Raw genomic sequence first — 26850 nt, 5'->3', positions numbered from 1 at the left:
GTGAGACTTCTGTGAGTCTATACAGAACATGTAGAACAGCATCTGGCACATAGTAGGTACTTAATAAAAATCTGAGGAATACATGAGTAGATTCCATGTGCCCTCTGTTTCTAACACAGTAGGTTTTCCAGCTCTCTACAAAGATGGTCTGGAAAGTGGGCACACGTTGAACCTAATTCATTGGGATGCCGTGAGGTTTGAGGAGAAAGTGCACCTTAGACCCTGTGGAAGTTCTCAGTCAATGTACCCTCCACAGGAGCAGGCATTTGTCTGGTGGTCACTCCTGTGTCCCCAGCAAGCTAAATAGGGCTGTGCTCCTAGTAAATAGCTGATGAATCTTTGTTGGATAAACGTATATCATCATTGCTTTGGGAGATCTGGGGCCCTCCAATAGGTAAGATTCCCCAGGCTAGCGGTATTGACTTCACCAAAGAAGGAAAACCAGGCAAACATGTCTGCAACCCCGCCTGCTTCTAAGAGGCAGACACTGCAAAGCGGTCTCAACATCTTTAATAGGAACATTAAACAGCCAGGGAGAATTATTCCAGGACAGAGAAAGCTTTCTTCCAGGAATGCTTCGAACATGATGTGTTTTCATCCCTGGTTTAATATGTGATTTGCCTTCTGGAAACGGAGCCCAGAGAGCTTGGCATGATTTAGAGACAATGGACAATGGTCACAGTTTACCAAGCATCTCCTTCCGCCTGCAAGGAAGGAGAAAACTGAACTCTGCATGCTGGGTACAGAAAGATCAAGAGCCAGAGGGTGTGACCCGTACATTTCTCAGAAGGCTCCTTTATGGTAGTAATCCTGGGGCCAGCCGGCTAAGTGCCACATGGCTGCTCAGGCCGGTGATTGGGAAACGAACACATAATGCCTGCACCGCTCCCGTTTGAGCAGCTCCACCAGAAACCTCGCCAATTTCTCAAGGACAGAGGTGGGGACAATCCTGTTTCCTCCAGCCCCTTCCAGTCAGTCCCCACCAATCCCAAAGTCCAGTGCCCCGATCCACATGACCTAGGCTCCTTGCTGGGTGAGGGGAGGGCTTCAGGTTAGGACTCCGTGGTTCATGGAAGAGACAACCCCTCTACCACTCTGGCCCTCAAGAGGGGAGCTGGAACCCTTCTCAATGCAACTGTCCCCAGCCTCCCAATGGAGGCTTGGTTGAGAAGGGGGGAATAGCCCCCCCATCCCCATTGGATTTATGGAGATTCCCTGCCCACATCCGTTTAGATATTAACTCAGCCAGGACAGGCCAAGGCAAACAGACCAGAGCTGGGGCGGACAAGGGGACAGACATCTGTGGCCGGTGGCCTTGCGTCATCTTCCCACCGCCATGGACATGCACTGGCCCCTGGGCTTGATTCAGCTCCTGTTGGGGATCCACCTCACCCAGGCTGAGCCATTGTGAGTCTGGGAAACGAGGGGACTTGGCCGGCTGCCTGTATATCTGTGGTCTTGATGACTCCCGGCACAAGACCCCATGTGTCTCTGCTGTTGCCTCCCCCACGAGAGTCCCTGTGTGCCTCTGTATTTGTCTACTGGCAGGTACATCCTGGTGACCCCCCGAGTCCTGCGCGTTGGCAGCCCTGAGACCATCCTCATACAGGCTCACTCAGACTCCGAGCAGCCCCTCATCGGAACCCTCAAAGTGAACCTCACTGTGTGGGACTTTCCCATGAAGAAGACGGCGGTGGCTAAGAACCAGCTCATTCTCTCATCGGAAAACCACTTTATGAACCAGGCATCTGTGGTGGTAGGTGACAGGCCAGGATGGGTGGTTCTGGAAGGCTCTGGGCCAGCAGCAAGGCTGGAGAGGGACTTCCCACAAGAGACGCGGGAATAGACTCAGGGCTTGGCTATATTTGCTGCTTCTTACGTCCTGTCCATTTAGAAATCAAAAGTCCCCTAAGTCTGGGCTCCAAGAAGGGCCATGATTAACCCATATGATGCCTCTGTGCGAATTAATAAAAGGCGTCCTCTGCCGGTGGCTTGGGAAACCGAGAACGGCCTGGATTGCATCCCAGCCTTGGCTGGATGTCCTTGTGCAAGAGCAAACTGCACAGCCTCACACGGTGACCTTGCTCCCAAAGGCAGAGCCAGAGGGCCCCGACCCAGTTGCTTCTCCCAAGATCTGGCCCCGGGCTTTGCCTCCAGGCATGGAGACCCCAGCGGGGCCTGAGGAGCATGCGCATCTCTCCCCAGATACCTGAAAGTCTGGTATACCCCCCACAACCGGGACAGCAGTACGTCATCATCCGGGCAACCTGGACACCAACCTCTGCCTCCTCGTCCATGGAGAAGATGGTGCTGGTGGCTCCCCACGCGGGCTACATCTTCCTCCAGACAGACAAGACCATCTATACCCCTGAGCACTTGGGTACAGCCTCTGGGCACTTGGGGTGGGGCAGGCCCTGACTCTCACCCCAGGCTCTCCCAAATGCCCAACATGTTTCTCCTGGGGTCTCCCCACTGCCCAAGACCTTCATGACTATACCCCTTTCCAAACTCTATCCAACGCTCAGAGTCTTCCCTCCTCCTCCAGTTCAATACCGGGTGTTCACTGTGAACCACAAGATGGATCCTGTGACCAAGACATTCACTTTGGACATCAAGGTGGCCTCTCCTAATGGGAGGGTGGATCCTGGACACTGGGGTGATAGCATGTGCTGAAGGCCTGTGGGTATGAATCACCCACCCCCTGTCCCCACAGAACCCGGAAGGGATCGCTGTGATCAGCCAGGATCTGGTGGCCCAGGGAGGTTTCTTCGCCAACTCCTTTCACCTCCCAGAGCTCATCAGGTGCCCTGCTGGAAGCCCTAGGGACGGAGGGCGGGAGGATCTCCTCAGTCTCCATCTCTCCTAACTTTCTGTGCCTCAGTCTTGGGACCTGGAGCATCGAAGCCAGTTACCGTACTGCAGCCAAGCAGAAGTTCAAGACATCCTTTGACGTGAAGGAGTATGGTGAGCAGGGTGTGGCAGGGAGGGCGAGGAGGAACACGCCAGAAACTGGGCTGAAAATGGAAAGGAGATCTCATGGCACACCTGTGTGCCAGGGCCCGAGCTGGGTACTGGTGAACAGGACTGTGTGTTCCAGCCCTTGGGGTTTGCCAGCATCACCAGGGACGAAGTGGGACAGTGAGGGGAAGAGGGGGAATGGTGAAATGCTGAGGTCTACCGCCTTTACTCCACCCAGTGCTCCCATCTTTTGAGGTCCGGCTGACCCCAAGCAAGCCTTTCTTCTACCTCAGCGATGAAGCTCTGGGTGTGGACATCCAGGCTTTGTGAGTCCCCTTCCCCCTCCCAGCCTTGCCAGAGGACCAAAGACACCAAGAAACTGAAGGGTAGAGAGAAGGGGGCCACTTCTGTCGCACCTAGTGTATAGTAGAGGCACTGTCTGCCACCCATCAGATATTCTTGGACACCTACATTGTCCCATGAGGTTGTATAGACCACGTCTGCCACCGGTGAGGTTGTGCAGACCACCCCTTCAGGTTTCTGGGGTTGTACAGGCCACCTTGTTTACCGAATGGAATTGTACCACATCTCATGGTTTGGACCATTTCTGAAGGTCCACAAGGTTGCACAGGCACCTTTGACATCTTGTGAGGTTATTCAGACCATCTTTACAGTCCAATGGAATTGCAAATACCACATTTGCTGCCTTATGGGATTTACAGACTGTCTCCACAGCTCTATGAGATTGTACAGGCCATGTTGTCTATCTAAGGTTGTGAGGACCATATCTGTCACTTCTTAACATTATACAGATCATTCCTGCAGCTATATGATGCTGTACAGGCCACCTGATGCGGTTGCACAGGCCACCTCTGCCACCCCATAGGTTGTTCAGACTTTTATGTGGCTTCCTATGGTTGTACAAGCTACTTCTACCATCTCATGAGGTTGCACAGGCCACCTACAACCCAACAAGGCTTTACGTGACATATTTATCACCTCCCAGGATTTTGTTCGTCAGCAATGAAATCATCTATGTTTCCAGGGGCCACCTCTGCCCTTCCCAAAGTTTTCTAGTCATTGGTGCAGCCCCATGAGATCATACAGGCCACCTCTACCACCTCATGAGGTTGTGTGGGTGCTTCAGAGACAGCAGAGTGACCCTTTATCCTCCAGGTATATATTCAACAAGCCAGTGGACGGACATGCCCTGGCCATCTTTGGAGTGAAGCTGGATTCCCGTCGGATACCCATTCAAAGCTCCCTGCAGAGGGTGGAGGTGACCAAGTCTGGACTACTCCCCAGCCTCCCCTCCCCCAACCCTCTTCCACTTCCCCAGAAAACCATATTCTTTCCTTTCTCTTGCCCGAAGAGCAGGTGTCTAAAGGCCAGGGTCACGTCTCCCTTCAGAAGGACACACTGATAGCTGCATTCCAAGGCCCAGAAGAAGACTTCATTGGGGCCTCAATCTTTGTCAATGTCACCGTGTTCTCCTCAGGTGCCACCTTCACCCAAACCCCTGGTTGAGGTCAGGACACTGTGTTCTTTCCCAGCCCATACATTCTGTCTATGCAACCTTGGGCCACCTCCTGCCTCAGTTTTCTCATCAGAGAAATAGGAAAACACTTGTATGGCTGGCAGGAGTTGAAGTTGTGTTATTGTCTTTCCCTATCTTCACCAAGATGGGCCTCCCATACCAGCAGCCCCACCACTCTCCCAAGAAATTGAACCTCCTTTGAAAACCTCATTGTCCCACTGTCTCTACAGGGGGTGAGATGGTCCAGGCCGAGACCTCGGGGGTGAAGATCGTCCGGAGCCCATACAACATCAAGTTCACAAGGACACCCCAGTATTTCAAGCCAGGGATGCCCTTCCATTTTAGGGTCAGGGTCTGGGTTCATTCTGCTTAGGGACTCAGGGCCCCACCCCCAAAAAGACTGCCCAGGAAATAAAAACCCATATGGGACTCATCTGCCCCTGATAAATCATCTATCATGCCCCTCAGACCAGTCCCAAGGTTCCCTCAAGTCTTAAGCCATGTCTCCCCAAAGCACATTGATGGCTCCAGAATATCTCTATGGGGGCTTAGGAGTCACAGTCAGGCTAGAATGTGGTACTTAGGGGTTTTTATCTTGAGGCTACATTTGCACAGTAAACATGCTGTTTTGTCATACATTCATTTGGGTTGACTTTGAGATGTTTGATGGGCATTAGGAAAGCTAGAGCCATTCTTTAGTACCAATCCTACTCTGAGTTTTACCCAAGCCCTCCATGCCTTCAACTACCTTCTCCACCGCCAATTCCACCCCACCCCCATCCTTTGGGCACACCAACGCCCACCCAGGGCTACCACATATGGTTGTGCACTGCAAAACTCTAGGGGGTGCCATTCATAAAGACTCTAATATGAATGGTATCCCTGGTGTTGTCCAGTACACAACTTGCACAGCTATCAAGATTGCATTCCCAGTTCCCACCTTTCATGTCAGTCCACTCCCAAGCCTGTCCTTTATCTCACCCCACATTTCACCCCAGGTCTTTGTCTCAAATCCTGATGGGTCCCCAGCCTCCGGAGTCCTCGTCCACTGCCAAAACTACAAAGTGCGCACCTCGCCCAGTGGGACGGCCGCTCTGACCATCAACACAGGGGCAAATATGGAGCAGCTCCCTATCCTGGTACCAACATGACAGGGCAGGGATGATGGAGCAGTGTGAGCTGGAAGGATTGGGAGTTACTTGCCCCTCACTCTCCCCAGGTGGAAACTGATGAGGCTCTCCAACCAGAGGAGCAGGCATCAGCCAAGATGACGGCTTGGCCTTACTCAACTCAGAATGGGTCAGGGAACTTCCTACACATTGAGGTGAAGACGTTAGGCACAGAAGTTGGCAACAACATCCATCTGAGCCTCAACACAAGGCATCAGAACCCTGAAACCAAGGAGCGTATCACTCACTTCACCATCCTGGTGAGAGACTAGGACCAGATTTGAGTCAAGGAATCCTTTCTCTGGAACAATCTTGGCTAGCTGGGTTGGAGAAACTATGAACAATGGTGTGAAAGTGGGAACCATCTGGGGTGAGCTCAGGCCAACGGGCTGAAGCAAAGGGACTCTGAACTCCCTTTTTGGGATGATCCTAACTTTCTCATCCTTGGCTTCCCTTGTCTTCAAGGTCCTGAGTAAGGGTCAGATCCTGTGTGCCAAACATCAGTTAAAAAGTCAAGGAAGTGTCTACACGTCAACCACTATTGATGTGACTTCAGAGATGCTGCCCTCTTTCCGCATCCTGGCTTTTTATTTACTGCCCAGGGGAACAGGCCAGGACCCTGAATTGGTGGCCGATTCCATATGGATCGATGTGAATGACAAATGCATGGGAACGGTGAGCCAAACTCCTTCAAGTTGTACATCACCATCATAAAATTTGGGTGAATGTCTGTCCAACTTCTAGGGCTCCCAGTCCAGGGACCCGTGAGTATAAGAGGAAGAGATGTGGCCTTAAAAGCTAAACTTGGGGTTAGAGAAAATGCAAGTAAATGTATGAAGTTGGGATTGGCCTGGTGGAGTTCTCTAATGCTTCATTAGAGCAATAAGTAACATGAACCTGAAAGTGGACTTTGGGAAGCCCCTTGGTAGCCTATTAGCCCCCTTTTCTGACACCTCTCTTTTTCCTAGCTCAGCTGAAGGTTGGCTTAAAGAATGAACCCTTTGATTCTATGGAGCCCAACAGCCGGGTGGAAGTGATGGTGACAGGTGATGCAGAGGCCACGGTGGGGCTGGTGGCTGTGGACAAGGCTGTCTATGTCTTGAACAGCAAACATAAGCTTACACAGAAGAAGGTGAGAGCATGTGGGTTTGGGGTCAAAAGGTTGCCTAGACATTCTAGCTGGAGCTTCACCTTCTTCAGCTGTAAAATGGGCAACATTGATGGTTGCAAAGATTCAAGGAGCTAGTGCACAGCATAGAGATTGGCATGTAGTAAGGGCTCAATAAATGGGAGCCAGCAATTACAGTGCAATATTGCACTTTTCCTGGACGGGGCCATATAGGCTCAATATCTAGGTTCCTCTCTTGACCCCCAGGTCTGGGATGTGGTGGAGGAGCATGACATTGGCTGCACAGCGGGCAGTGGAAAAGACAATCTTGCTGTGTTCAAGGATGCTGGATTGGATCTGAAGATGAGCACGGGGATGGACACCCTGGCAAGCTCAGGTACAGGCAGGGGATGGGAGGGGGGCAGGTGGCAGTCAAGGATAGAAGCAATGCTGTATAATGGTTAAGAACCATTGGCGTCTAATGGTTAAAAAACATGGGATTTGGCATCAAACAGACAGACTAAAATCCAGGACCCTGACACTTACCATGAGCCAGTCACATTTCCTCCCTGAGTCTCAATTTCTCTGTCCATAAAATGGGGATAATAATACAAATAATACAAGTAACTAACTGTATGTCAGTTAAGAAACAGGTTTGGTTATGTGTATTGGAGATACAAATTAACAGTAGCTTAAGTAAGATAAAAGTTCATTTCTCTCTCAATAACAGTCCAAAGATCATTCTGGGACTCAGTCTCCTTCTAGTTTGTTGCTCTGCTGTATTCCAAGATGGCACCTCATCAGGACCTCATTCCAAGCATCAGGATGAAGTCTAGAAGGGAAGGAGAGGACACTTTTTTCACATGCCCTTGGCCATTACACAGTTGCATGACCCATCCAAGGTGCAAGGGAAGCTGGGAAATGTAGTCTTCATTCTGAGTGATATATAAAGGTGGAGGTTTAGTTGCCACAGATGAGAGGAGGAGACTGAATATTGGGGACAACTTTCAGCTATAAATAGTGATATTAATAACAGTTTCTATTTACTGCAAGCTAGACCCTGTGCTAAGTACTTCTATATGCACGATCTCATTGATAAAACTATGATTATACTCATTTTACACAGCTGGGGAAAGTAAATGCCCAGAGAGGTTAGTGACTTGCTGAAGACCTCATAGCTTTTAAATGGTGAATTTTGAATATGAGGAACCGGTGGAATAAAAATGAGGTGATTCATGGGGTGGTCGGTTAGCACAGTTGGTTAGAGCATGGTGCTAATAATACCAAGGTTGCCAGTTCGATCCCTACATGGGCCACTGTGAGCTGCACCCTCCTTAAAAAAAAAAAAAATGAGATGATGCATACAAAGCACTGGGCATACAGTAAGCACCCAATAAATACCATCAAAGATACTTCTAGTGATCTTGACAATTGTCCTCATTCTTCCCTCTGACCTCCAGACTGGCACTGCCCTCAGAGCCCCCCTCCCAGCCGCCGCCGCCGCTCCCTGAAGAGACTGGAGACCAAGAGGAATGCAGGTCAGAGCTAAAGCTGGATGTACCCCTCTTGGCTTCCTAACCTACTGTATTCATCAGGGCTTGGGACAGAAAACTGAAATCACTAGGTATTTCAAGCAGGGTGGGAGGGATTTAATTATAGGAGTTTGGTGCTTTCAAAATCATTTGGCGGGCTATAGGAGTGGAAGTTGGAAGGCGGCTTGGTGGAACTCCCCACTGTTGTTCTTGCAATGCATGAAATCTCATGAGGCTAGTGGGTAGATAGTGGAACATGGAATATTTCCCATTAAAAAAACACACATAGAGTCTAGTATCCAACTGACACTGTACATAGTTATTACAATATTATTCACTATATTCCTTATACTGTTTTGTATACCTGAAACTAATTTTTTTAAAAACCTACACATAGACTGGGGCTCACACATCAGCTACCACTGCTGCAGGGACAATGGTCTCTGCTTCTCTTCCACCTTCCAAATCTCACACAAGAGCATCTTGGGGGCAGAATCTAATTGCATCCAGAACTGTAGCAGGAAGAGTCTGGGAAATGTAGTTTTTAGATGTCAGGCTTCTGTGATACTGGAGGGAATGTAAACAAAAGGAGAAATGGGTGCTGAGTGCCAGTGGATAATATCTAGCTCTGATCCTGGGGATCTAGGAGAACGAGTGTGGTGTTAGAAGCATGCTTTCTATGAATATTAGATTTCCAGTCTCTTGAGCAACACTAATGACTTGGTGGATTCTAAATAAAGGGACAATAAATGAAATCTAATAAAAATCAAGGTAAAACTCTAACTAATTACAGTATCAAAAATCATGCTAACCTTCTTGGGGAGGTTTATAATATGAACTGTTGTTTTGTTTATGGTAATAATCAGTCACATTATTTAACTACAGATGTTCCAACTGTGTTAAATGGTGGACAATAAGGTTTTTAATTGTGATCATTTTATCTTTAAGTGCATTCTTTCAGTTTGTTAATTTAGAAGCATTCAGCTTGACATCATGCTTTGCAACAAGTTTTATGTTTTCATTTCTTAAAAATACATAATGAAAATTGGGAGTCAAAATGGCATCTTTTATAAATAAATGTGGCATTACCAATCCCTTTTAAAAAGAAGGAGAATGAGGAGAGGTGGGGGAGGGAAGGAGAAGCAACATTAGCATGGGTTCTAGTCCCACTTCTTCCACTTGTAAGCTGTGTGACCCTGGGCCAGTGAATAGACCTCTCTGTTGTTCAACTTCTTCATCAGAACGCACCATATGGTCCAATGTGAGGTTTCAGAAGGAAGATACAGGCAAGTGCTAGGACCAGCATCTGCCAGAGTTATGGCTAAATAGAGGCCAAGTAGACATGGTATTGAGGTGGTCGGCTCTACACTTCCTCAGGTCTTACCCAGTCCCTCTTCATCCCTCTAACTTTGGCCCACAGTGAACAAGTTCGAGACAGAGCTGGAGCGAAAGTGCTGTGAGGCTGGACTCCGGGAGAGCCCAGTGGGGCTTTCGTGTGAGGAGAGGACCCAGCATGTCCGCTATGGGCCAACTTGTGTCACTGCTTTCCTGAGCTGCTGCCATCTATCTGAGGCCCTGACTCGGGAGGCCCGGGAAGAACAGCTGCTTCTGGGGACAAGTGAGGGGACCACGGCAGGAAGCACGGGATTGGGGGGTTGAGAGGTTGGGAAGGGAGCCATGGGACAGGTCAAGGGGTGATATGGGCCATAGGGGAACGAGGTGAGAGGACCCCTCTGAGGAGGCTGCTGAGCCAGCCAAGGGAGAGATGCAAAGGAGACCCTGCCCCACACCCCCTCCCTACAGCGGATGAAGACGAGGACTTTGAAGACATCTTTCTGGAGGACCTGCCTGTCCGGACCTTGTTCCCTGAAGTTGGCTCTGGAGGAAATTTACTCTGCCAAAAAGTGAATCGGGGTAGGAACACCACCACCCATGCCAGCCTCTGGTCCCTGGGCCTTCCACGCATCAGTGGACATCCGTCACAGACAATGCCCTCGGTGGGGACATTGAGCTCTACTTCCCACGGTTGAGCATAGTCCCATGATAGGAACCTCCCTGGATGGCAACACAGATCCCAGTTCCCCCAAAATGATGACCCTCTCGTGACGATGCCTCTTATGAGGTGACCCACTGACCCCTCCATAGTGATCAGAGCCCTGGACAGAGGCTCTGTCCAGGCAGCACCACCTCACTGACACCCTGCCCCGCCCTGCCACTTCCAGGAGCGTCTCACACTACAACATTCCTGTGAACCTGCCAGATTCCATGACCACATGGCAGTTTGTGGCCGTCAGTCTCAAGGCTGGACAAGGTGACCCCACAAGCCCAATGCTGAGAGGACAGGAAAATGTCCAGCCCTGGGACAGTGGGATTCTGCTGAACTCCAACATGGTCTCCTGGTTCTAGGTCTCTGTGTCTCAGACTCCTTTGAGCTGACCGTTAGGAAACCGTTCTTTGTGGATCTTAAGCTGCCCTTCTCTGTGATCAGGAATGAGCAAGTCCAGATCCAAGCGGTGCTGTACAATTTCAGGAACCGCCATGTCAAGGTGAAGCCTCCAGCCCTCCCTTTCCTGCCAAAACATCTGTCAGTGTGCTTTATAAAGGGGATGGGGTGTGTCATTATTCAAAAAGGCCAGAAAAGTGGTGGCCCTTTTGAAAAACTTCTAAGGTATTTTCTTATTGAAACCTCACAATAACCTCAGCAGATGAGTGCTATTATTGTTCTTCAGAGATGAGGAAAGTGAGGCACAGAAAGGTTAAAGGGCTTTCCTGAGATCACACAGCACGTAAGTAGCAGAGGGGGTTTGAACCCAGGCAGTGTCTTTGCTGTCAATCAGTATGCTATGCTATCCACCTGCTCAGGTTGTCAGGGCCAAGACAGAGGGGACTGTGACTCCAGGGTCCTAGGCCACCCAATGCTTCAGGACCCCCACCTGCCCACTCTGCCCCAGGTCCGTGTGGAGTTCCCCTACAAGGAGGCTCTGTGCAGCGCATCAAAACCAGGAGCCCCATCCCGCCAGGTGGTGGTCGTGCCTGCCACCTCAACCAAGATGGTGCCCTTTGTGCTTCTCCCACTTGTGGTAGGCAAAGTGGATGTGGAGGTCAAGGTCGTGGGCAACGGCGTGCAGGATCACGTGAAGAAGACACTCCTGGTCCAGGTAATGGACATCCCCTATGCCTTGCTGTCTGTGCAGACAGGGGGGCGTCCCCTGGGCCCCAGGCTGTGGGACCACAGGAGGGGCAGGTGGGTCCAGGGTCAACAAACAGGCCTCCCAGATGGAAGTGAGGTGAGAGAATGGATCTGAAAGTTCAATCACAGAGCTCCCACTTTGCAACTTTGGAGTCAGGCCTGGGTTCAAATCTTGTCTCTGCTGTGTGAACGTGGGCAACTCACTTAACTTCTCTGAGCCTCCATTTCCTCATTTGCAGAGTGGGGATAATCAGCATACCTACAAATAATCAGACAGCTGTGAAAATTGTGCACAACTGTGTGTGACCCATCAATAAGACTTTATTTTCTTAACAAACACATGCTTAGCTCTTATAATATAGTAGTGCTTTAAATTATTAACTCATTGAGCCCTCAGAACAACCTGAGGTAGGAACTATTACTCTTTTAAACAATGAGAAAAGTGAGGCATAGAGAGATAAAGTAATTTGTCCAAGGTCACACAGATAGGAAGCAGAGGAGCTGAGATCTGAACCCAGGTATACGAGTATTAGGGCTCGAGAATCTGTGATCTTACTGGCTAAGCAATGCTTCCTCTTGGTGTCATTACAATTGTCATTATTGCCATTGTTGTTTTGTTATTTTTAACTTGCTTCCTCATTGCATTTCACAGGCAGGAGGGCAAATAGAAAAAATGTCCCATAGCATCGTCCTGAACCCACAAGGTTTGTAAGGTCTAAAGGGAGCATGTGGGATCCTGGGGACATGCCAGGGCAGAGGAAGGGGCTAAAATGAGGGGGTCTTGCCAGGTGGGCAGTCCGAGCTCCTTGCAGGCTCTGTGCCCTCTGACCTCCCCAGCCCCCGACCTGCTCATCACAGAAGGTTGTGCCTGCTCAGGTCAGACCCAGGTGGAGATGCTGCCAAGACAGTATATTTGGAACAAGGTGCCCGATACAGAGGCAGAAGTGTTTGTCAGCGTCCAAGGTGCTTAGGGCAGAATGGGCTCCTGGGGGTACGGAGGGGGGGCGGGGGAGCTGGCTCCTCCGGGACCTGCCTGGGCACAGTGGCAGCAGGACCTGGCAGTGCCATGTGGGGTGATCGGCGGCTATGGTGGCTTAGGCCATTCCCGAGGTGACCCTGCCTGCCTGACAGGTGACATCCTTGGGGAGACAATCCTGGGCAGCCTGACACCCAGAGAAACGCATGAGCTGCTGAGGCTCCCGACCGGCTGCCCTGAGCAGACGCTGAGCAGTCTGACACCCGTGATCATCCTGACCCACTATTTGGACACCACGGGCCAGTGGGGCAAGGTGGGGGTGGAGCACAGGGACCAGGTGATGCAGAACATTGTCAGTGGTGAGTGCCATTCCCCCGGGACCTCAACGAGGGTGTCTAAGGCACCCCCAGCGTTAGAGGAGGCCCCCATGAACCCTCCCAGACAATAACACCCAAACTCTGACTCACGTCCCAGGTGACAACCTGATACCAACCCCCATGTGATCCCCAAACAGTGACCCCCAAATAGTCATCTCAAGGTGACCCTTTGATGACTCTTGAACTCTGACTCCTCTTCCAGTTGACAACATGATAGCAAGTCCCCCAGGTGACCCCAAACAGTGACCCCCACTTTACTCCTTCACCTGGACCCCCGTCCCAGGATACAGTCTGACAAGAGACACCTGGTTTACCCCAAAGAAGCAATCCCCAGGTTACGTTATATTCAGACACTGTCCCAGGTCACACCCAGTCAGTGCCAGGTCCTGGGTCACCCCCAGGGAACCTCCAAGCAGAAAACTCCAGAGCCCTCAGAACAAGCTGAGGAGGTAGAATAATCCCAGGTGGTGGCCTGGGATTACACCTGAACGCTGACACCTCCCCAGGTAACAGCCAAACCTCCATGTAACAACCAGAGACGAATGCCTCTGGTTACACCCACACAGAGACCCTCAAGTTAATTAGGCCACTGACCCCTCTTCCCGGTTAGTCCCAGACACCAACTGTCCATCCAGGTGCTCTCAACAGTAATCCCCAGGTAACACCCAGACACTGTCTCTGCTGATGTTACACCCGAGTATTAAACTTCCAGGTAACCTCCAGATAACACAACCAGCAATGCTCAGAATGTCCCTGAAAGGTGTCCTCCCAGACAGCACCCAGGAGTAACCTCCTTGAGGCTACACAGACATGCTGACACCCTAGTTTGCAGCCAAAACAGACCCCCAAGAAAATGCCTAGGTAGTGGCCCCTTAGGGTACTCACTTTCCTGGGTTTCACTTTGCTTGAGCTCTCCGCGTGGCGATTCCCAGTCTCAGCCTGCCCCAGGTGGGGTGGTTTCCCATGTTCCTCCCGGATGCAACTGTGCTCCCACGGTCACACCTGGCTGTAACCTTCATTTACTCCTAGGCCCTGCAGCTCCCTCTCTATACACCTGGACAAGTCCCCTCCTCCAGGTTGCATGTACATGGGATGCACCCCCAAATCTCACTCACACCCTGCCCCCCGAGGTTATACCTGATAACTGACCCTGCCTTCCCAGCTACACCCAAACATCAATTCTCCCTGTAAGACCTCCTCCACCTGTTTCCCCAGGATACACCCGGATGCTGACCCACCGGAGCACAGATGGCACCTACCATATCCACAAGGGGAACCCGGGAAGCACCTGGTAAGAACAAGGACACTGGCCTAGAGGAAGCCCAGGGGCCAGCCTGGGGCTTGATGACCCCGTAGCATCCATGCTGCAGGGTGTTGGGGCAGCCAGCCAGCAGGCAGCAGCATCCATGCTAACTAGGTGTCAGTCTGGAGCCCCGTGGCCCGTGGTAGATGTCTGTGTAGTGTGTAGCTCCTAGCTTAGAACCGCCTTGGCTGCCAAAATCACCCACTGCGTTGCCCTCCCAACAGGCTCACGAGCTACGTGTTCCGAGTTTTCAGTCTGGCCTACTCGATTCTGACCGTCAGTGTGATTGACCTGCACTCTCTCTGTGCCATTGCCCGGTGGATCATCACCGAGCGGCAGGCAGAGGATGGACACTTCTTGGAGAAGGGGCCTGTGATCATGGCGTCCATGCAGGTGCCCACAGCCCCCCTGGTTGGGCTGTTCAAACAAAACCCAGGGCTCGGTACAGTATCAGGGGATTGCAGGTCCCTGCCCTGTTCTCGGGTAGAATGAGAAAAGGAAAGAGCCAGGACTCGGTACCTAGCATCACCTCCCCCTGCTCTGGATCAGGCTGTATTCTGTTACAATGTGGGGGAGGCTGGGTTCATCTGGAACCCCATCTCTCCCTCACCCTCACTTCGAGCAGTCAAGCATCCTGTCCCTTCTCTCACTGGGCCTGCGTCCACCCCACCTGCCAGCCAACATGCCAGCCTCCAAAAACAGCTTTCAAACGGCCTGGGAGGTCTCTCCTGCTCAAACACCTTCCATGGCTCACAGTTTCCAACAAAAACATCTCTCTATTGTATCCCTCTCTTCTGTATCTCCTCCCAAGCCTCATCCCTCACTACTCCCTGCTCACAGGTCCCTCCAACTCACCTCCGTGTCTTTGCTCGTGCTGCTCTCTCTGCATGGAATACCTACACCCCATCCCTTTTTTCTTCACCCAGCCAAATTATATTTTCTCTTTAGATTTAGCTCAGACACCACCTCCTCCAGGAAGTCTCCCCTGAATACCAGCCCTGTGTCTGTCTGTATCATTTCATCTATCACATTATTCATTTATTCATTCAACAAACATGTGTATCAGGCCTGTGCTAGGCAGAGGGGAGACATAGCAGTAAACAAGAAATTTGCAGCCCCTGCTTTGTAGAACTCACAAGCTGGGGATGCGGGGAGGCAGAAGTTCACTAAATAATTAGAGATAGTGATTGTTTAAATCAAAATTGGCGATGTTTCGTGGGAGATAAATACCAGGAAAGAGTAATAGGGGTCCATGCCTGACCCTGGAGGTGTCAGGGGAAGCCGGCAAAATGAAGTGACAATAAGCAGCAACTTGAAGAGGAATAGGAGTTGGTGGGGTAAGAATGGGAAGAGATCTCCAGGCAAAAGGAACAGCATATGCAAAAGGCCTGAGGCTCTATCGTGTTTGAGAAGAAAGAGACCAGTGTCACCAGAGCCCAAAGATGGAGGAGAGAGTGGTCCATCCTAAGGCGTGAGAGGGAGGAAAGATGTCAGGTCCTGAAGACCACAGAGCCTTGGGAGGCCTCAGTGAGGATTTGAAATAGTCTTTTCAGGGTTTGCTTTTTCTACGCTGTGAATCCTTCAGGAAAGGAAGCGAGTCTAGATCATTGTAGTTAGCAAGTGTTTGCTGAATAAAACTCTAGATGAATGAAGGAAACATAGACTGCACCCTCAGAGAAAGGGAGGATTTAAGGAATCAAGAGGACCGTGTGAGTGAGAGCCTGACACTGTACAGGAAGGTGATACAGAGAGGGGTTACAAACACAGGTTTCACAAGCTCACAGATCTGAGTTTCTTTCTACCAACAAACATTTGTGCCAGGCACTCTAAGTGCTGAGGATCCCGGACCAACAAAACAGATGAAAATCCCTGTCCTTGTAGGGTGGGCATTTTAGGAGTAGACAAGCAATAAGCAAAATGTAGACATAATTGATGTGGCATGTTAGAAGTGACATGGAGCAAGATGCAGGAAAAGGGGGATCAATGTGATGAGGGTATAATTTTGAAAGGCTTCATGAAGAGATGATTTTTGTACAAAGACAGGAGGAGATGAGGGAGCCAGTCATGTGACTAACTAGGGAAAGAGTCTTCCAAGCATAGGGAACAGCACGTGCAAAGGACCTGAGACTGGACTGTGCCCAATACATTTGAGGAACAGTGAGGATACCAGTGTGGCTGGAACAGAGTGAGCAGGGGGAGGAGGTGAGGACAGGGAGGTGTTGGAACAGAGCATGCAGGGCCTTGTGGGCTGCAGGAAGGACTGGAGCTTTTCCTCTGAGTGAGGTGGGAGCCATGGAGGGTTCTGAACAGCAGAGGGACATAATCTGATTCAAGAGTCCACAGGCTTCAGTGGCCACTGTCAGAAGAAAAGACTGGGGGGTGTATTCGTTTCCTAGGGCTGCTGTAACAAAGTACCACAAACTGGGTATCTTAAAAACAATAGAAATTTATTTATTCTCTCATAGTTCTAAAGGTTAGAAGTCCAAAACCAAGGTGTCAGCAGGGCCATATGCCTTTGGCCGGCTCTAGAGAAGAATCTTCCCTTACCTCTTCTACCTTGTGGATCCTGAAAATACTTGGCGTTACTTGGCGTGTAGTAACGCCATCTCTGTCTCTATCGTCACATGCGCTTTTTCCTTCTGTGTGTCTCTGTATGGCCTTCTTATAAGAACACTAGTCATTAGGTATAGGGACCACCTTAATTCAGTATGACCTCTTCTTAACTAATTACATCTGCAAAGACTATTTCCAAATCAAATCAAATCACATTCTAAGGTTATGGGTGGACACGAATTTTGGGAGGACACCATTCAACTCAGTACAGGAGTTGAGGGTAGAAGTTAGGAGACTAAAGAGGAGTTTGAACCCTAAGTCAGTCATTTACTAACAATGGAAAGACTTTGCCTCTCTGACCCTCAGTTTCCCTAGTTCCAGTTACATGGAGATACTGCAAGAATGCTCTGAGATGGCATAGAGATCTTAGCACAGCACCCTCCATGGCTGTTAGCTCTTGTAGTAAGGCAGACCCCACACAGACAGATATCAAGAAGGCGTCTCCTCTCTCTCTCTTTCTCTCTCTCTCCTCTCTCTCTCTCTCTCTCTCTCTCTCTCTCCTCTCTCTCTCTCTCTCTCTCTTTCGCTCTCTCTCTCCATCCTACTTTTAGCATCATCCAGTTTAGAGCTGAGCACCTGGAGCTTTCCAAGGTCAAACAGGAGAGGTTAGGGAAGGTTTCTCCAAAATGCTAACGGGATCCTGGGTGTGGTTCTGCATCCACAGGGTGGCTACAGAAGCTCCGAGGCAGACGTATCCCTCACAGCTCTTGTTCTGATCGCCCTGGATGAGGGGAAGGAGTTATGCAGCCAGGAGATACCGGTAGGACCCAAAGAGGAGGGCGGGATCTGCAGGCGCCACACCCCCTGCACTCAGGGATCTGCCCCACCCTCATGGCCCTCTCAGTGGATCCCTCTCTTCTACCTCCCAGACCCCTTTCCTCTGATCACCTCTCTCTAGCCTCCTTTCTCTGACTGTCTAGGATTTGATTGCCAGCATGGAGAGAGGCCGTGACTTCCTGAGAGACGCCTCCCCGACATTCAGACAACCTTTGCCATAGCCATAGTCTCCTATGCTCTGGCCCTCACCGGGAGCCCCCGAGCCAACGACCGCCTTGACAGCTTTGCCAGCCCTAGTGGGTGTGGGGCCATTTCTTAAGCAACTGTGTGTTAACCACAGTCACGGGGGTGGGGGAGGGAGATTGCATGATCCAAATCCAGTAATATATGACTCATCACCCAGCATGTTAAGCACTTATGGTGTGTCAACCCTAGAGCTCAGACCCCGAGAAGTCTGATATGGTCCCTGCCCTAGAAGTCCCTGGGGGAGGCAGACAGAAGACAAACAAATTAATAGAGAATTACTAAGTGAGATAAATGCTGATATGAAACATACAAAGTGGGTGGGAGAGATGAGCAGGGGAGAGGAGTATGGCTTGGAGGTCTGGGACAGCCTCTGTGAAAAGGGGACCTCCCAGCTGGAATGAAAGATGAGAAGGCCTACCTCTGTGAAAGGCCAAGGATATTGCAAGCTAAGTGAACGGCACGTGCAAACACCCGGAAGTGGGAAGGTTCTCGGCGTAGTCAGGGGTGGAAAGAAGGTCATTAAACGTGGCTAACTGAGAAGGGTGTGCCTCCCGCGGCCTGCCCTATCTCACCCCCGAGTGCCCTATTTCATCCTCTCCATTCCCAAGTCAAGGCGTAGAGTTAGACGAACTTACTTTTTGTAGGGTTGGAGGGACCCCAAGGAACTTCTTTGAAACTCAGTTTCCCCATCCTTAATAGTCTGTCTCTTAGAGTGATTCCCAAAAACAGTGTCCATATGCCTCCTCAAAGAGGTTCACATAATGCAAGTGCTCGATAAAATAGCAGATGAGAAAAATTGATCCAGATGACATAAGGAGAGGGCAAGTTTAGTTTAGGCGGGCCCAGATCTGGGCAACAAGGTGGGTATGCATCTTCTAGACAAAGACCACTGGCGAACCCGCAGAGACAGGAAGTCCCTGTACACCATCGAGGCCACGGCCTACGCGCTGATGCAGAAGCTGAAGCTGGGTCGGCATAATGAGACACACGCCATCGCCAAGTGGCTGCTGGAGAAGCGGGAGCTGGGAGGAGGCTTCAAGTCCACCCAGGTGACCCGGGCCTCGGAAGGTGGGGGCTGGGCCGGGGGAGGGACGCGGAAGTGCTGCGGCGGGCGGCCCACCGGAAGAAGCTGTCCGTGGTGCTGAGTCGCTACCTTGGGCTCCCGGGGCGCTGTCTGTGGTGCTGATCAAAGATCCCCATCCCAACACCCAGACCACGGTGGTGGCCATTGAGGCCCTCATCCGCTTCCGCGAAGCTGTCCCCTTTGAGAGTGTCCAGGATCTCCGCGTCCAGATCAGTGCCCCCAAGAGAGCCTTGAACATTGAGTGGCTCATCGATCAGAACAACGCTTACCAGCGGCGGTCAGCAAAGGTAAGGTGTGGAAGGTAGACGGGAAGTCCACACAGACGTGCCATTGGAGATGAGGCCAACAATCATGTGCCTGCCAATCTCCTTCCTCAAGATCATCTCACACCACTGGTTATACTGTCACTGTGTTGATTCATTCATTGCACAAACATTTCCTGAGCACCTACTGTGTGCTAAGCATTCTCCTGGGCATTGGGGATACATTATGAAAGATCTGTGGTCCCTGCTCTCACAGACTTACACTCTAGAAAGAAAGTACGACAATAAATACATTCTATTTTAATCTTTCTGAACACAGGGGAAAGAAATGTGTGTAAAGAGGGAAAATAACCTGGGTGTGGGGAGTAAGTAATCTCCATGACCTTACTCCATGGAGGAGGTGATATTCACCTTTAATCATCTGATGAATCTTTATTGGACGCTTACTGTGTGCTGGACACTGTTCTAGGTGCTAGGAATATGGCCATGAAGAAGACCAAAAAAAATCCCTGTTCCTGTAGAATTTTGTAGTTTGGTGGGAAGACAGACAATAAAGACGTGTGAATGAGTAAAATATGTAGTGTGTCAAATGGTGGCAAGTGCTATGGGGGCACATTAACAGGAAGTGGGGTAAGGGGCATCAAGGAGTTGCAATTTTAGATAGTAGGATGGGCAGGGAAGGTCTTACCAAGATGACATTTGAGCAAAGATGTTAAGGAAAGAAAGGAGTAAGCCTTGTGGATATCTAGGCAGAGGTAACAGCTGTGCAAAATGCCTTCAGGCACGAGTGTTCCAAGAACAGCAATGAAGTTTAAGCAGGGGTGGTGGGATTGGATGTGAATTTGTAATATTTTACTCTGGCTCATGAGGGAAGAATAAGTGAGGGGAACAAGAGTAGATATAGAGATGCCTGGGATAAGGGTCTTGTGGGGGCTCCACGCATGGGGAACTTTATAGACACTGCCAAGTGGACAGATCAGAGATATATGTTAGGACATAGCCTGAGTCAGCAGTTGTAGTTGATTTGTAGTAAAGTAGGCACCACAAATGCTCTATCAAGAAGGAAAAGTAAACCATCTTTCCTCCCACCCCCACTGCATTTGAGCCATGTTTTGCTGCTTTCTCCACCTCAAATCCTCTTTCCCCTTCCCTTCAGTTTTTCTGCTCGAGATGACCTAGAGATCACAGCCAGCGGCAGTGGGAGAGGCACCATCTCGGTAGGTCAGGGGTCCCATCCTTGTGTTCCTTAGCTGGAGCCCAGGGTCCCCCTAGTTGGTGGGAATAGAGGCAAGTCTAGACTCCAAGACAAGATAGAAATCAGCAAAAAAAAAAAGCTACCATTTAGAGCACTACTGTTTGCTATAAGCCAAACTAAAGACACTTCAACCCTCACCCTGGGAAGTTCGTAAAAATATGGAGTCCATGCAACAAGTGGGGAAATAGAGGATCAGAAAGGTTTTCACCTGCTGAGTTAAGAGTCAGAGAAAGTAGAGGCCAGAGGTTGTTGGGCCTCTCTGCCCCTCCCATGCTGAGTTCCTGAGAGGGTGTCTCCTTCCTTGGCCCCAAGGGAAGATTCTCCCTCCAGAGTGCCTCCCAACATCCAGAGGCCAATTTCACCCTTCCCCCAATATCTGAGCCAGCAAATCCAGTACATCTTCAGGCCCCAGGCCCTGCGGCTCAGGACAGCCCTGTTGTTCACCAAATTTAAGGCAGCCTGTTCTCATGTTTCTAGCAATGGAGTCATGGTTAAATTGCTAGTGCTGTTGTGCGACATTGGGCGTGTCACACTTCTTGAGACTCAGTTAAATTTAAATTCATTGAAATTAAGTAAAATTTACAATTCAGTTCCTCAGTCACACTACCCACATTTCAGGTGCCTGACAGCCACATGTGGCTGGTGGCTACAATACAGACAGGACACATAGAGACAATTGCCATTATCATGGAAGGTTCTATTACACAGAGCTGGTGTAGACTCTATAGGGTTTTCTGACTAGGGCACTCAGGGATTGGGGGAGGGGCAGACTTTGCTATGAATTTTCCACAGGGGCAGAAACCTGGGTAGGGAAGGACTGGATCAAGGAGGAAAGAGAGTGAGTGCGGATGGGCTCTGATGCCTTATCTCCCTTGGCAGATCCTGACCATGTACCACAGGTCCCTAGAGTCCTGGGAGGACACCTGCAGCCTGTATCGCCTGAATGCTACTCTCCACAGTGCCCTGGAAGGTGTGCCTGGACCCAGCAATGCCCAAGCCTTTTTCATTATTTTATTTTAGTTATGATTCAGGAAGCACATTTGTTGCTTCAGTTAGCCATTCAACAAATATTTATTGAGCATTTACTATGTGCCACGCCCCGTTTCCTGACCCTCTTATTTAGAGACATAAACAAGAAAAATATCCTCTCTTCTCTCTCCTGGAGCCTACATTGTATTAGGGAGAGACAAGCAATAATACAATCATAACCATGTACAGAAGGTGCCAAAAATGTATACGCATTTTAAGAAAGGAAAAAACTATTAAAATTGTAATACTCAATATACACTGATAACAAAAGATGAATACAAGTCACATGTGACTTCTGCAATTATAAGAGGTGTACAAAGTGGTTGCCATCAGCGTCCAGACACTTCTGATTATGGCGAACTACTGCTTGAGCAACGTGGACCAAAGCGTCCACCTGTATACATTTTTTGGCACCCCCGGTATTATACCTCTACTATTATTTATTTACAACATAAATGACTCTACATTATAAAAAATAATATGTAGCACAATAGCAGGTGATGATAAGGACCATACAAATAAAGTAGGGAAAAAAATCATACAGACTTGGAGGAGATCCGGGGAAGCTCTCTGAGATTGCGGCGTTTGAGCTGAGTCATGAAAGAAGTGAGAGAATGAGCCGTGAAGGAGCTGAGGGGAAAACATTCCAGGGAACGGGTAGAGTTTCAGGAGAAGGAGTTGGAGAGGTGACGGAGACAGGTGGTGCAGAGACTTGTGGGCTACAGTGAGGACTCGGTTTTGCTCTGAGTGAAGTGTGACCACAGAGAGTTCTGAGCAGAGGAGGGATGGGACCTGGCACAGCGTCGCACAGGCTCCCTCTGGTGGCTGGGGGGCAAACACACTGCAGAGCGCAAGGGCGGGAGCTGGGAGACCCAGGAGGAGGAGGCTGCACTGGTCCAACCAGAGATGATGAGGGCTGGACTACGGTGGGGGCTATGGACATGGTCAGAAATGGTGGGATTCTTAGAGTTCACAGTCTGGGGGACCAAGAAGGATGAGAGAGGACATTGCCATTGGGAGCTCACTGTGGGGGTAGGGAAAGCAAGCCTCACCAGTCCCAGGACTTTTAGGGACTAAAAGTGACCGAGGCTTTCGTTTGGGCCCCATTTCTTAATATGTAATAATAATAACTGACAGTTATAAAGCACTGGTTAGATGCCGTGTTAAGGGCTTTATTTGTATTAACTCACTTACTCCTTATAACAACCCTGCTGGGTGGGAATATTGTGATCCCTATGTACAGATTACAAAACCGAAGCACAGAGAGGTAAAGCAACTTGCTCAGTCACACCACAGAGTCAGGATTTGAACACAGGAAGCTAGCTCCAGAGGCTATGTTACCCGGCCTCTAAACTACTGCCTTCTCTCTGCAGAAAATAAAAACGGGGAAGAGACCTTCCAACTCCGGATGGAAACAAGGTCAGGGCACCAGGATCTTGGGCTAGGCGGGAGGAAGGACTCACTTCCTGGTATCCAGACTCCTTCGCAGCTCTCCCTGTGTGCTGTGTGGAGGGTGGAAACCAGCTAAGCCTGCCTTTCCATGCCTGCCCCCTCATTCTACCTCCCATCCTGCCTTCCACTGTCTGTCTCCTATTCTGCTCCCTACCCTGCCCTCTTGTGCTTGTTGACCATCCTGCCTCCATTCTGCTATGACCCGGGATGGCGGGCTCTACCACGGTAACACACCCCAGATGCCCAGAGCTGGCTCCAAGCCCCGCAGCTCTCTCCCATCCTCATTGTCTGCAGACATCCCAGCCCCCAACCCAGTCCTGCTCTGTTTCGCAAAAGCCATCTCCCAGATCTGCTCCCAGATCTCTGCAGATCTGCCGACTTGGTGTCAGCCTCTGTTCTAGGAGTTGGGGCACCCTTCCCTGCCTGGTGGAGCTCACACCTTATCAGGGAAGACAGACGATAACCAAATAATCACCCAGAATCAATGTAAAGTGACAACTGTGGTTAAATGTGGGAAAGGAGCTACAGGAGGGCAAATTAGAGAATGATCTGGTGTGTGAACCAGAAAAGGCTTACCAGAGGGAGTGATGCATCAGCTGAGATTGCAAAGATGAAAGGATGTTTCGGGCAAAGAGGGAGGAATGAGGATTCCAGGCTGAGAGAACAGCATGTGCAAAGGTCCAGTGGCAAGAGAGAGACTGACACTTGAGAGCAATCAAATGGAGCCTGGGGTGGGAGGAGGTGAAGTGGAAGGGTGAGAGGCATTTAATAAGCAAGGAGGCATTTAATAATTAAGCAAGGAGGTGACATATCAGATTCCTGTTTGTTAAAGCTGTATGCTGTTGGGGGCAGAGGAGTGATGGGGAGACCCAGGAGGAGGCCACTGCACTCTTCCAAGCAAAAAATGACGGCAGTGGGAGCGTGGGGCGGGGGAGGCAAGAGGAAGAGACTGGAGCTGTGAAATCCCCAGATTCCAGGGTGATCGAGAGGCCACAATGACCATCATGGAGGTTTCCCTGCTCACTGGCTTCTACCCCAACCAAGATGACCTCAAACAGGTAATGTAGGTCCCACCCGCCCACTGCTGAGCAGGGCAAAGTGCCCTGGCAACATCCCATGCTCCCAGTGTGGGCAGAGCGCAGCATCTACCCTTTATTAGTGTCCCATGGTCACTTCTGGTTGTCTTCCTGCCTGACCTTCGCCAAATCCTTGCCCTGATTGTGCCTCAGTGTCCCCAGCACTAGAGCTGATTGGACAAAGGCTGAGAGTTCTGAGAGTTACTTCACACTGACTGGAGCTCCTAGGGCTGTGAGCCTGGGGGGCCCCAGCTGACCTGCCATCCTCACCCTGTACCCCAGCTCACAAGCGACGTGGAGATGTACGCTTTCCAGTACGAGACCAAGACGAGCTCCAGTGACAGCACCGTTGTCCTCTACCTGGAGAAGGTGAGGAAAGTCGGACGTCCATCAGGGGCCTGTGGGCAGCTCGGTGGGCAGAGAACCCAAGGTCTGCGAGGTTCTCTTGGGTGGTGTTGCCAGAGAGCCATGCCATCTGAGGTCAGAACCTCAATAGTCAAGGTCACATGGACAGTCGTTATGAGCAAGGCCCTGGGGTAATCGCCCCATGGTCAGTGGCCCTGGTCACCTCAGACAGAACTCCCTCTCCTAGCTCTCCCACAAGGAAGACACGGTTCTGGGCTTCCGGGTCCACAGGATGCTGCAGGCGGAGTTCTTGCAGGCCGCCCAGGTCACGGTCTATGACTACTATGAGCCTTGTGAGCAGGGGAGGCCTGGGGGTGTCAAGGGAAGAGGCCTCGAGGGCAAGAGGCCTGCTAAGGACTGGGCCAGGTGGGAGGGATGAGGGGCAGGTGCAGGAAGGGGAAATAGAGCGCGGTTGAGAGGGGCCTGGGCATGGGGGCGGGAAAAAGGAGCTGGAAGGAACCTAAATGGGGGTGGTGACGGGGTGGTCAAAGTGGTGGGGAAGCCTGGAAGGGGGTGGGGCGGAGCGGGGAAAAGGGTGTGGCCTGCTGGGAATGGGCTGGGGTAGGGGCGGGGTCTTCAAAGGGGAGGACCTATTGAGGGATGGCTGGGAAGGGCCAGGTGGGAAGGAGCCTGCGGGGCGTGGCTTGCGGGGCGGCAGAAAATTCTGGGAGTAGAGCCAGGCGCGCTCCCAGCCCCCAGGAACACTGGCTTTAGCCAAACCCAGGCATGTGCCCCGTCTCTCAGCCCGGAGGTGCAGCTCCTTCTACAACCTGCCCACAGAGCGATCCGACCTGCGGAAAATCTGTCACAAAGACGTCTGCAGATGCGCCGAGGGTGAGGGCATGGGGACACGAGAGCCTGGGCTGCCAGGTTGGGGGTCCAGGAGCCCTCTGTCACTTCCTGAGTGCTGTCTGGGCTGAGTTTAGGCAGAGAGACAGCGAGCTAGAAGACAGAGACAAAGAGAGACAGAGAAAAGGAGATCCAGAGGTAGAGATTGACACACATACACTCAGGCACAGTCGAAGTTGGAGACCTGGGGCTGGATGGAGGTCGGAGGGCCAGGAGCCCCCTCCCCAATGCAGCCAGAGCACCTGCCACTCTCACCCTCCAGAACTGTGCCCTACCCCGAGGAAAGCCAGCAACCGGCTGAAGCAGGAGGAGCTCCAGGCGGCGGCCTGTGAGGCAGGTGTGGACTTTGGTGAGTGTCAGGTGAGGCGATAGGCAGGAAAAGACCCGCGCGCTGGTCCGATGCCAATACGATGCCCTCCTGCCCTCCTTTCCCCAGTGTACAAGGCCAAGCTGGACGCTGTGGAGGCCTCTGCCTCCAACCCTTATGTCTACTACAACATGCATCTCCAAGCCATCATCAAGAGTGGTATGTCCCAGGTGGCAGAGAAGGCGGTGGGGCCCTACCCTGGGGGGGCCAGTGTGGGGGAGGGCCGGGCGTGTGCCCACTCACACACTGGGTCTTCTCTCCTCCAGGCACGGACTCCGCCACGCCGCTCACCACGAAGAAATTCGTCTCCCATGCCACCTGCCACGACTCCCTGGAGCTGCAAGAACAGGAGACATACCTCATCATGGGCCAGACATCAGACCTGTGGAGAGTCAAATCTGAGTGTGTGGGGGCCTCCTGCTGCCCCTGGGACACAGGCCTGGGCCCCCTTGCCTCCCCCTGGCCCAGCCCTTGGTGTCGGAATCTCTACTGCACCTGTCAGCAGGAGTGTTGGGTTTCAAGGCTGCCCTGAATGGAGGTGCAGGCTTGTACACTGCACAAGCCCAGGGAACACCATTCACACAGAGACGCTGTCGATGTAGATTTGGTTTTCTAGCAGTAGGCAGTAGAGTCAGAGGAAAGGGGACTTTTCTAATCCCCTGATGAATGGGCTAGAGGCTGGGGGACCCCAAGATGGCCCTGTGGAGAGGACATAGGCTGAGACTCTGGAAGGCTGCCAAGCAGGGCAGAGGGGCAAGGCAGGGAGGTCTCCACAACTATAGGGGTACCAGGCTCTCCTCACCCTCCTGTCATCTCTGTTCCACAGTTACACCTACGTCCTGGGCAAGGAGACGTTCCTCATGCATTGGCCAGAGAATGGGGATGTGGAAAAGAAAGAATTGCTGGGCCAGCTGGAAGGATTTTCGGAATACATGAGCACCCATGGCTGCGAGTCCTGAGACTCTGAGACCTCTGCTGCTCTCAGGGTTATCTCTAAGCAGGCCCGGGCCACTGGCCTTAACCCCAAATAAAGAACATGGAATGTCATAGCCAACCTCCGGGCATTTATTCCTGTTCAGCGTTGAGTGGGGCCTGCACAACCTGCCCTGGCATTGCCAGCACCTGTCTCCTCCCTCTGTCTCCTACTCCATTCCCATCACACTGGCCTCTATTGTGTCCTTTCAACATCCAAATGGACTCCCTCCTCAGGGCCTTTGCACTCATGGTGCTCTCTACCAGGTACACCCTTCCTCCAGATATCTGCATGGCTTGAACCCTTCTGTT

At 51.1% G+C, this 26850-nt stretch overlaps 1 protein-coding gene across 1 annotated transcript; it reads left to right on the top strand.

Annotated features, from left to right (window-relative positions):
- Positions 1–1079: 1079 nt before the first annotated feature.
- Positions 1080–26613, top strand: LOC117038318 (complement C3-like). Its single transcript, XM_033135216.1, is given in 43 exon segments — positions 1080–1407; positions 1549–1756; positions 2206–2380; positions 2546–2616; positions 2714–2802; positions 2882–2964; positions 3197–3284; positions 4135–4237; positions 4336–4456; positions 4726–4841; positions 5494–5634; positions 5715–5924; positions 6130–6339; positions 6638–6796; positions 7040–7169; positions 8233–8310; positions 9725–9922; positions 10108–10173; positions 10176–10218; positions 10527–10615; positions 10711–10850; positions 11256–11462; positions 12147–12198; positions 12371–12457; positions 12626–12829; positions 14063–14138; positions 14375–14543; positions 17428–17523; positions 17684–17717; positions 17720–17836; positions 18666–18835; positions 18999–19157; positions 20291–20350; positions 21268–21358; positions 22791–22836; positions 23840–23927; positions 24228–24314; positions 24538–24643; positions 25095–25184; positions 25462–25548; positions 25636–25725; positions 25833–25968; positions 26393–26613. Coding segments are annotated over 43 exon segments (4974 nt in total). The 5' UTR covers positions 1080–1336; the 3' UTR covers positions 26526–26613.
- The last annotated feature ends 237 nt before the right edge of the window (positions 26614–26850 follow it).

Source organism: Rhinolophus ferrumequinum, chromosome 18 (assembly GCF_004115265.2).
Source record: "Rhinolophus ferrumequinum isolate MPI-CBG mRhiFer1 chromosome 18, mRhiFer1_v1.p, whole genome shotgun sequence".
Classification (NCBI taxonomy): Eukaryota; Metazoa; Chordata; class Mammalia; order Chiroptera; family Rhinolophidae; genus Rhinolophus; species Rhinolophus ferrumequinum.
The sequence above is the reverse complement of the archived record's forward strand: the minus strand, read 5'-3'. Positions and strand labels throughout refer to the sequence as shown.